At 37.2% G+C, this 10859-nt stretch overlaps 1 protein-coding gene across 9 annotated transcripts in view; it reads right to left on the bottom strand.

The window, feature by feature from the left end:
• Positions 1-449: 449 nt before the first annotated feature.
• Positions 450-10859, bottom strand: part of ATP11A (ATPase phospholipid transporting 11A) — a 132401-nt gene continuing 121991 nt past the window's right edge. For 2 of the 9 annotated variants that reach the window (XM_080376051.1, XM_080376052.1), the window contains 2 exons: positions 9844-9932; positions 4582-4669 (listed from right to left, as the gene is read on the bottom strand). In XM_080376051.1, the coding sequence (XP_080232177.1) occupies positions 9855-9932 (78 nt within the window). In that variant the 3' untranslated portion in view covers positions 4582-4669; positions 9844-9854. Of the gene's footprint in view, positions 4670-7011; positions 7128-9843; positions 9933-10859 lie in introns of all 9 variants that reach the window. The other 7 variants (XM_080376045.1, XM_080376046.1, XM_080376048.1 and 4 more) reach the window with 6 other exon arrangements.

Below are 10859 nucleotides of genomic sequence, written 5' to 3'. Positions count from 1 at the left end.
CAAAAAAGTCCCATAATGTAACACTAAAGGAAAGAAAATGATGGTATTTCTGTGCACTCAGCCTTTCTTGTAAGAATCTGTGAACACCGTTAGCAACTTGCGTTTGCCTTTAATTCAGTTTCTTTAAATTGCCAACATTGCAAAAGAAAGGAGAAATAGTTCTGGGTACCCCACACAGCAGAACCGTAAAGAAACACAGATCTTCTCAGGTGTAGCTTATAAGTTTAGTTTGGAAGAACTTTACCATTTATCCAATCTCTGCAGGAGGAACAAAGCCCTCCTGGACTGCTACCAATTTCTATTAGCTCTGCAACGAGCCCCACGCACCGCTTGTGTTCCAGCTTTCTCTGAATTTCCCTTTTCGTTGCTTTTTTAGCTGGCTACATATACTCTCTGAAATTAAATGTGACTACAAGCATACTCAGTAACAGAATCAAACACCCATTGAATTTTCTGTTATCTACTTACATTTTATTACAGACTAATATGAAATCATCTCATATTCATACTAGAATTATTTTAATTACTCATGAGCAAACTTAAACCAGTCTTGGATGTTTATATTTATTGCAAGCAGATTCATGTCTCCTGCTTATATATTCTACATAAGGATCCAAAATGTGACTGAATATAAACAAGTTATATTTGGTTATCTACAGAAATAAAAGTTAAAAATAGCACTGAAAAGAAACTTTACAGTAATGCATTCACACACTGACTCTTCAAATCAAATAAATGAAGCGGTATAGGTTAATCTAAACATTCGATTTGAAGGCTGATTTATTTTCAAATAAATGCACCTATATTTGTACAATTAAAAATAAGTGTCAGAATTTGGTGCTGATGACTACAGACATCTTTAATGTTTAATGCACAGATAACTACCCCCCAGCCCCCATACAGCAACTTTCGCAGATTCTACTTTACATTAGATCATGAAAGGACATTTTAAATGCAATGCGTACATAGCACAGAATTTGTGTCAGAGACAAAACAGATTGAAATTCTGTGAATTTTCGTAAGGTAAAAAATTAAAGCTATATAAATTGATTTTTAGGTTATTCTGCAAAGTAGAATCACGCGCTTTTTCACTTTCATAATACTTTCACAAATTTCCATTAAAGCTTTTTTAACAGAAACAGTAGCATGAGCACAATGATCCCACTGGCTTCCAAAAGAAAAGTAGCGCTGTTGCTCAGTTAAGCTATGTTTCTCTTTTTACATTTGCAAGCCAGCTGGGTCAAGACAAACAGGCTAATGCAAGCGAGAAAGTAAACTGTAAGCTTTTATATTAAGTGGCTGAACAAACAATTATTGTACATGGTAAAACAAAAAAGAACTTTCGCCACAAGCCACTGCAGGAATATATGAACTTCAGTGGCCGAAAAGCTTGAAATACTTTCTAAGTAAGTCTTCACATACATTTGGTTAGCGCTTACCAGTTTCAAGACATTTACAGAAGCAGTTATGGAGACACTATGCTGTTAAAGCTGCAACAGTTTAAACAAGGCAAGTTAGGAAGTTACATAGATTTTTATATTTTTCCTCTTTAATTCTTTTTTTTTTTTAATACATAAAAATCTGTCTCCTTTCAGTGTCCCATCCATAATAAAACATCCTAATGCATTTTGATCTAACTTCTACTGTTTCATCTTTGTATTGGCTGATCCACTTAGAATGAAACTCCAAGTTAACGCCTGCTGCAGTGGACTAGGTTTGCAAGGCAACAGTAGCAGGGACCAAAGCAAAAGCACATCAAGCACATTTGAGTTGGTTTTACATTTTTGCCATTAAACATTCTACTTTAACAAACAAACTACCAACTTTTAAAGGTAAAAGTATTGCTAAACCAAAGCAGAAACTTCCACTTGAATTCAAGCATTCTTTCTCCTCCAAAAAATGACATGCTCAACTAAAATTTCCCAAGCAGGTGTTTCAGCCTGAATATCATCATCAATAATTTCTAAGTGCAAGGCTACATGAAGTTTGCAATGAGCTGCTTTGTTAGTAGGCAGAACAGGAATGCAGCATTTTCAAAAACATCAAGCAAAAAATCTCCTTATTTAAGGCTAAAAGATGGAACTCAGAAAAGTAAAAAAGCAGGAGGCTTTACAGAGTAAAAAAGCTTGCAGTAATAGTATAGCACTGGAAGTACAGTGCTCTAATCGCCACAATCACAAATACCAATGAAACATTAATAGTTTGGGTGAGACTGACAGAGCAATAGACCTATATTTCTTATTTGACATTCATTAGAATTTTAACATTCAGCCACAACTCCACTCTAAGCTAAATTTAAGTGGCCAAAACTCATAGGTATAAAAAAAGCCTTCAAAACATATACTTAAAAAAAATAGAAATGGTGTGTTAACAAATGTATGCGTAAAACAGATTTATAAATAGCTACAGTATGAAAAATATTTCAGTGCAAAGGCAATTTTAAGATTTCTAAAAAATACATTACAAATAATTTGTTAACTACACACAAGAAATTTGTCACTGCTACTGGTATAAAATTTATACCCATATTAACTTTTTAAAAATATATACACCAGTGTTTTATGTAGGGGACAGTTCTAACTGACCAACATTCAAGTCTGCAATGGCAAGTATATGTACACACACCCACACCCACACACAAATGTATGTATTTCAAAATGTTACTGCTAAGAGGACATTCTTTGAAACTTAAAAGTGCTACATGTTAAATGGTAAAAATACCTTCATCTGTGGTGCTCATCATTAGACTTTTAAAAATTCTCTTATCTTTGGTATACTGAAAATTTCACAACTCACTTTATCATCTACTTGTCCCAGGGCATTTTAATAATAGTTCACTGTTTGTTTAATGTGAAGATCACTCGAACTATTGTGAGGGACGTTTCCTAGTAAGTTCATTCTTTTTTATTGAAAAGTAAATTGCTAAGTAAACTGTTTTACCTCTGTTGGTTTTTTTAAACACAAAACGGGAAATAATTTTTCTCTGCCACCCTAGTCCATTCAAACGACAACTAACTATATCTTGGCCAGGTCTTCCAATAGAGTCTGCAGATCGGACTCCAAATAATTTGTTTTCACATTGAAATAACTTTTTAGCTAATGTCCTCCCAGAGGTATTTAATGACCATGGTTATTAACCAGTTCTAACCACCAGGCTGAAATTGGTTGAAATCAGATTACTCCTTCAGGTATTTTTGCACCCCGAAATAAAACACTGGACTAAAGAAACAAGACAAGGACAGAGCTAATACTTGAATTAGTGCAAGGTAACATAAATGTAGCAGAGAAAACAGAAGTGCAAGTTGGCTGTCATTCTTAAAGTAATTCAGACAGAATCCTTGCAGTCAAACTACTTTCTGTATCACGACCACAGCTCAACTGTTAGTAAACAGCCGTGTGCCACCTTGTGGTTTGCTTACCAAAGTTAACAGTTGCGTGCTTTGTAATACATCTACCAAGCCAATTAGCCAGGATTTAACCATACACACAACAAAAAAAAATATCAAAATTCGGAGGATGAACCCCGATAGTAAAAGATGATTACTTGGAAAAACAGCCTTTCTTTTTTTAAGGAAAAAACTGTGTCTAAAAAGGCTTAATATATAATACTTTCTGCTATGCATATTTTACAATCATGGGGATAGAAGCGGGAACACCGGGTAATCTCCACCTTTGACAAATTCACAAAGACCTTTTAGGCATTCGTTTCTAGAGCAGATATCAACATTGATGATATTTACCTATTTAACAGCCAACTTGACTTCATAAAGTGTGTATATACTCTACACAAGGATTGCTTTGCCTATCTTTCTATGGGGGAAAACTAACTGAAAACCAGACACAGCCCTGATTTGGCCACTTACAAGGAAGTGAATATTAGAGAGTGTTTCTTGAAAGCAGATTTGCACAGAGGAAACACCAGTTTGTTCTACAGAAAGAGCAAAGAAAGAAAAACGACAGAGGAAAATCAGAAACAGCACTTGTTAAATACGCTTTAGGAGACTTTCATGGGAGATAACTGAGGTCATTGCTTCTGGCTGAAAATTAAAACTGTTGATCTCAAAACGTAGGTCACTGACTGAAACTATACACTTCAAGTAACAAAGAAATTACTAAAGATGACAGAAGCAGTAAATGCACAGAAGTCTTGACACAGGATGGAGAGAATTTTTAGTGCTACCAGTCTCACAGTACCAGACTGTGCAGATTGATCATTGCTCCAGTAGTTCAAAACATAAAAAGAGGCCTATTTTCCTGGAAGGGTTCATACTTCTAGCTCTTGATCCTGTTTGTCTGAACACTACCTCAGACAGCAAAAGCCACATATAGTTTAATATATTTGTGACATGTTTGTTTCCTGAAAAAAGAAATAAACAAAATACAGTTTTTAAAGGCTTGACTTGGTGTTCTGTCATACAGATGTTTCCAAACCTGACCCACTGTAGCGGTAGCCTGCACTGGGACGGCAATGCTTATTTGAATAACCAAAGACAGATGGAAGTACTGAATAATCAACGCCTTTCCAGTGCGTAAACATCATTTTTTTAGAATGAGAATTAGACCTTCTTGCTGGGGAATTGCTGCAGTCACTGCTCCTGTATCTTGGGCTTTTCAGACAGGCAAGAGGTGTGAATTCCGAGATGTGCTCCTGACAGTGCCTCGATGCATTCTGTTAAAGGGAAAAAAAACCCAAACACACAGTAAATAAGATGATCTCAGAGCTAAAAGTCTACAATTACATTCTTTCACAGGGCCACTGTGCTCTTTCACTGGATCACCACTCAGGCTATTTGTTTCATGCAAAGGTATAACCCTTCATGTTGTTGAGCAATCAATCACTTTCAACATGATTATTTTTACATTAAGGCCTACAGAACCAGGCATAATTTTACATAAAATCTCTACACCTGATAATGGCCTCTTTAGAGAACAGATGAAGACGCAGAGGACTGATTTCAAGTTGAATTGTTACAGATTGTTTATCTTTCATTTTGCCATCTCTCTTGGTACATCTTTTTATCTCTGAACTTCTTTAGTCAAGACTTCTTATGGGGAATTTTAAGGCAGGACAGATTCAAGTACTTTGCCCTGTACTTCCAAAGAGAGGGTTGTGCTGATAGATGAAAGTACTGGGGGTTTAATGCACTTGTTTTTGCATCTGATTTTGGACTTGCTTAGGTTACATGTTGCATCTATACAGGCAATTTATACTACACATCACAATACTATCTTGGCCTAATTGTCCCTCAAAATTTATCTGTACCACATAATCAGTCCACTCTCGCAGAATCAGCACTTCCACTCGGGAAATACTCACAACTACAGTTAACACCACAACTGCATGAGAAGACCCTGGAACATGTGCACAAACTAACAGAAAATCAGCACAGCACCTTTCCCGATGAGTTTATCTAATTCTTCTCACTAAATGTACATATCATTTCCAGGTATAGAGGTATGGAGGTTATGTGACAGTATTTAAGATATAAATGCATTGTAAGTGTGATTCAAATCAATGTTATCAATCACTCTCTCCATGAACGAGATATAAGCCAGCTGATCCTCTGTGCTTCATTGCCCCCTTTCTCCTTCTCTGTTAACCGCAAAACAGTAGCAAAGGGAACAAAATCACAAAATAAATATTAATAATATAGCTTATAGAAGTCTGGCTGACATTTAATACTACACTTTAATGCCAACCACGAGCTTAAGACACTATTCTTCCATAACCGTGAGCAATCAGAAAGCTCTTTTCAATGGATACTCTTGGAAAAGTCAAACTATACCAAACTGCTCACCAACAGTGAGGCCTATGTTCTTTTAAATACATATATAGACCAAATACCACCATTAATGCAGAGAAATATAGATAATGAAGTAACAGAGAGACTTTGTTTTGGAAATGTCAGAGGGAGTAGTCATACACTGTACAGTAACTACTTTTCCTAGTCTTCCAGCTAGAAAGTGAAGCATTTTAGTTACCATATGTATTTCTAAAAATCACACTTTTTCTACACATAGCTCCAAGGTAAGTGTTTTCAATCTGCCGTGCCTGAAGCTACTCAAGAAAGCTGGGGGTTTCTGCTAATACTTGTCTAGTAGTCATTAAATCAAAAGCACCCCTCAACCTCCTTCAAACCTTAGAGCCCATGACACTGCATTTGTCCTCTTCACATATTGGTACTTTGCACCTTCACTTGATTCCTCGTGTGCTGCTTTTGTGATCAGGAGAGCATGAAGGGACTGGAGCAGATACAGCATCCAGGTGGGAATGTATCCGAGTAAAAAGTGGACCTTCTTATAGTTGTTGATGTAATCAGTGGTGTGGCAAGAAGATGAAGTAAAGCGGAGAACTTCATTCTGCTGCCCTAACGTTTGGAGGATTTAGGAGCTCACCACTCATGCTGCTGTCTGGGGTGTTTGGCAAGACTGCCATGCTTTTCATCCCAGGCAGTGATGCAGCAACGCGCTGGTCTATGCAGAACACATTACTGTGGTAGGTACCATCAGGTATAGAGCCCCTGTCTCCTGACCCAAGATCCTATTCACAAGTAACTCACTTCCTTTGTCTGGTTATCTTCTTGTTCTGCCACTTGCATTTGGTCTATATATGTATTTAAGAGTATGAGAGATGATGGATAAACTGTTTGGGTGTGAGAATCACTTTGACTTTATGTATTCTACACTATGGTGTAATGTGAGTACACTGCAATGACAACTGCAGTTCTTACAGAACAAATGTCACACCACACCTATATGTAACACGATCTATTTTTAGATCTTTAATAAGGGTATATTGTTTCATTGTTTTGCCTTACGTGAGGAAGTGTCTGAGACAAAAAAATCTTACCTGTGGCATGGAACATCTCTTGCAAAAACTAGGCTCTCCAAGTAAAACATAGTGATTTTGTATCAATATTGAAAAAGTACATCAAAAACTCTGGAGGAAACAGTTGATTTGTAAATAGCACAGTTCACCAATAGAAATTAATCCAAACTGGCAACACGTACAGTACTGTTACCTAGCTTTGATCTAATTATGGCTCGGAAGCTGAAAGATTTCCTTCAAGAAGTGGCCCATCGCTGTTCACCAGTGCATTTAGGGCTGTTTTATGTCTCATACTCTTCTGCAAGGATGAGGAAAAACAGTGAGACTCTTGCTGAACAGAAGAGGGAAATGTGAATGAATTGTACCATTTAGTACAAATGCACTACTGTAAGCAAACTCCTGTGAAAGAGACAGATTTTCTGATAGATTTAAAATGGAAAGGTTGTCTGGTGTAAAACAAGGTTTCTATTTCTTGATCCTGAGGTTAATTAACCCTTTGAGCCACCCCTGAGGATGTTTTTAATTCCATTTCAAACTCTGTTTTTACGTAAAAATACTTAATTACTCTCAAAAGCACTTAACTGTACTGTGACTAAGCACCATGGGCTGTGTGTCCTGCCGCTCTGACAACAACCTGTACTCAATGGGAGAGGTCCCCGGGATACAATGAGGCCAAATCGATTCCAAATTAAGGAGCGGACATCCCGCTTCGCTGCTCCCCAGAACAACTGGCCCACTGAAGGGGGTGCTACACACAGAGGTGATGGGGCCAGCGCTAACGAAGGCTGACTTACAGCTTAGTCATTACACCCTGGGGAGAGAGGGCAGGGGAGTTACCAAGGTAACTTCTTCCATGGGATTCAAATATTGCAACAGCAAGATCCATTTCTTTGTTTTCCATAGAAGAGGAGCCTGACACATGACAAAGGCAACAGTTTGCTGGTGACCAGTTTTCTAAGAGCCCCGTGCAGTTGTTCAACAGCAGCTAAGCCCATTGAGGAACAGAAGAATGATGGATCCCCAGAGAGGCTTCCCCAGGCAAAAAGTACCAGTCTGGGTTTCCCCAAGCGCAGCAAAGCGTAGAGATCTCGTAAGGAGGCTGATGGGCCAATCTTGTGGCTGAAGTGAAAGCGAAGTAAAAAAAAACATCCATCAGAAGCGAAGAGAAAAATGTTTCTTATAAAGGGATGAAAGCACAGAAGTTATTTACAGCTCAGAATCTAAACACCTGGTATTTCAGCCACAAAATGCTTGGGATTGCTGGAACCCTGTCAATTGAAGTGACAATTATAAAAAGGAAAAAAGGATAATTTAAAGTGAATTTATATTTTCCCTAACAGAGCTTCTGAGCTTCTGTTATTAATGAAACAAGAATTTGAAAAAAGGAAATCTAATCAATTAATGTAGATTGGACACATTAAAATAAATACCCTACTGCTTTTTAAAGGTAAAGGTTGAAAGAAACCTCACAGCTGCACAATTTCCAGCGAAAGCACAAAATTCAGCTTGTTTCATTGAGCTGCAGAGTCACTGGGACTACATGTATAAGAAACGAGCAGATTTTTGACTAAAATTACCAAAAGGCAACAGATTCCTCCAAAGCTTTTGCAGAATTCACATTCAGAATTCATGTTTTAGCCCACAAAAGACAACAGTTCATACTTGTGTGTATGCACATATATGTATATATAAAAATACACATGCACATATATATACATGTACTTGTATGTACATATACGTATGTGTATACACACATATGTGTTTGTCTCTGTGTGTGCATATATATCTGTCACTAAAAAGCTCAAAAACCCCCAGAGCTATATCTGGAATGTTTAAAAACCTCTGAATGGTAATGATGGTAAACGATCATCCACCAGAGACTGGAATGACTTGCAAATAATTGAAAACTTGAAAGGCATCCAAATAGCTTCAAAGGCTTTATGTGATCTTACTGCCTGAGGAGAACTGATATAGTAACCTGGGAGGTGGCGGCTAGTCATGCGTTAATCTCTTTAACTGTTCCAGAAGCCCTTTTATTACAAATAAAGCAATATAGCTTATAAGAATGCAGTAAGTTTAAAAAGAATTGTTTAAAAGGTCAGCTCAAACCAACCCTAAGGCACTTAAGAGCCAATTTTAGCCAGAATTTTCAATAGTGAAAAAACTTTGTGTATTTTCCCTGTCACCTATGTAATTACAGCCAATTTTATTGACTATACATTTTTGAAGGGGGAAAGAAGAAGGAAATGTATTTTTTATCTTAACCAGTAAAGAAACAAAGATATAAAATGTGCAATGGAAACCAACAGTCTCCTAGTATTCAGCAAAAAATAATTTTCTTGCAGACTGCAGGGAAGCCAAGATTTACTAGCATTTCTTCTACATTTGTATTTTATCAAATGCCATGTATTTCTGGATCTTGAGCTGTTTTTGTGCTAGAAAGAGCACAGAATGTCATAAAATGGAATAAGGAAAGCTCAGTTTCAAAATGCGTGCTGGAAATAATATATTAATAAAAAGTTGCATTTTCTTTTATCACAGCAGAGCAAATACATTAATGAATTCTAAAGATCACTTAAATGGTTTCCAGTACCACATTTTCTGTATGATGCTAGTTAACATCAGCATAATCAGAATTATCACTTCTTTGTGTGACAGCTATTCAATTGACTCGGGTACAATGCAAACATGACATGCATTCACCTACAGAGACCAATGATTAAAATGGGTATCTAAGAATCCTAGATTCTTGAGGCAGAACATTATGTAAAATACAGTAACAACAGCAACAAAAATGGTAGTGATAGTGATGGATTCTGACAATGATTCATAGACTCTTTGAGATAAACAAACAGAAGAAGGAAAAAACTACACTAAAAAGTATTCTTCAACATATGAGTTGATGTGAATCAGATATGGAGATAATGAGTACGGTAAATAACTTCTGATGATAAACTTTACACTGTCCTTTGAATGAAATGGCCAAGCATGCAGAAAGGCAGGAAAAAAGTCACCTTTTGTTCCATTAGAAACTTAGACTGCTTGAAGTCTGAGAAAGCATAAAGATGGTGGACTGCTCAACAGAAAGGCACTGATGTTTAGTCTGATTTCCCCAGGAGATTGTACGAGGTAACCGTGCACATCATTTATGTTTAAAGCAAGGTAGCAGTTATTTAGACAAAGCAGATTGGAAGACAGGAAGAAACAGAGAGAGGAAAGAAGAAACACAAGGGATATATCTGGTTAAAAGTCAAAGATTTTCTACTAAACATTAAAAAATGAATACTGCCAATGTTAAGCCCACAGTCTGCTTTGCAATTGATTCATTTTCCAGCACTAATATACAATGTCTGTAAGAAATGCTTTCTATTGCTAGCTTGTTTCTTGCATTAACCCATCCTCATTCCCTCTCTTTAGACTTCTAAATTAAACGTGCAGAACCTATACCAAGATCAACTTCTTCCTCAAGTAGCATACATGGCAAAGAGATATCCATTAAAGACATCAAAATAGAAAACCACTAAATACTGATCTGCCTGGGAATGCTTTTCTGTTATTCTTTATTCTTTTCTGTCCTCCTGAAGTGGGCATTTTCACAACTATACATTCAAGGTACAAATTGTACCTTGTACACGTTGTCCGAAGCAATGGCAAGGGGTATGGAAATTTTACTTTCATTGGAAGTGAAGTTCCTTGATTCCTTTCCTCTTAATGCAAAGTATCTTCTCAGACACCAAAACGCTAACGAATCCCTACCCACACAGTTGCTGGTAAACTCATTATTTTAACCTACCAGTGGTAGTTGATGGGCTGAAAAGGGCAAGGGCAGTAGCATTAAGTTTTAGGTGCGACACCTCTACTGTCCTTCACCTTCTAACATATACAATATATGAAAGTTTGTTGGGGTCAAAAATACAGGTAACATTTTCTGTTGAGGCTGGTCTGATGGCCCCCGAATAGTACCATGCTTCCCACAGCTCCTGGCTTGCCTTGCAGCCTCGGCAGGGCAAGCCTGTATTTACACAGCAGC

Source organism: Falco punctatus, assembly GCF_963210335.1.
Source record: "Falco punctatus genome assembly, chromosome: 2".
NCBI classification, from domain to species: Eukaryota; Metazoa; Chordata; class Aves; order Falconiformes; family Falconidae; genus Falco; species Falco punctatus.
This window is presented reverse-complemented; position numbering and strand designations above follow the sequence as displayed.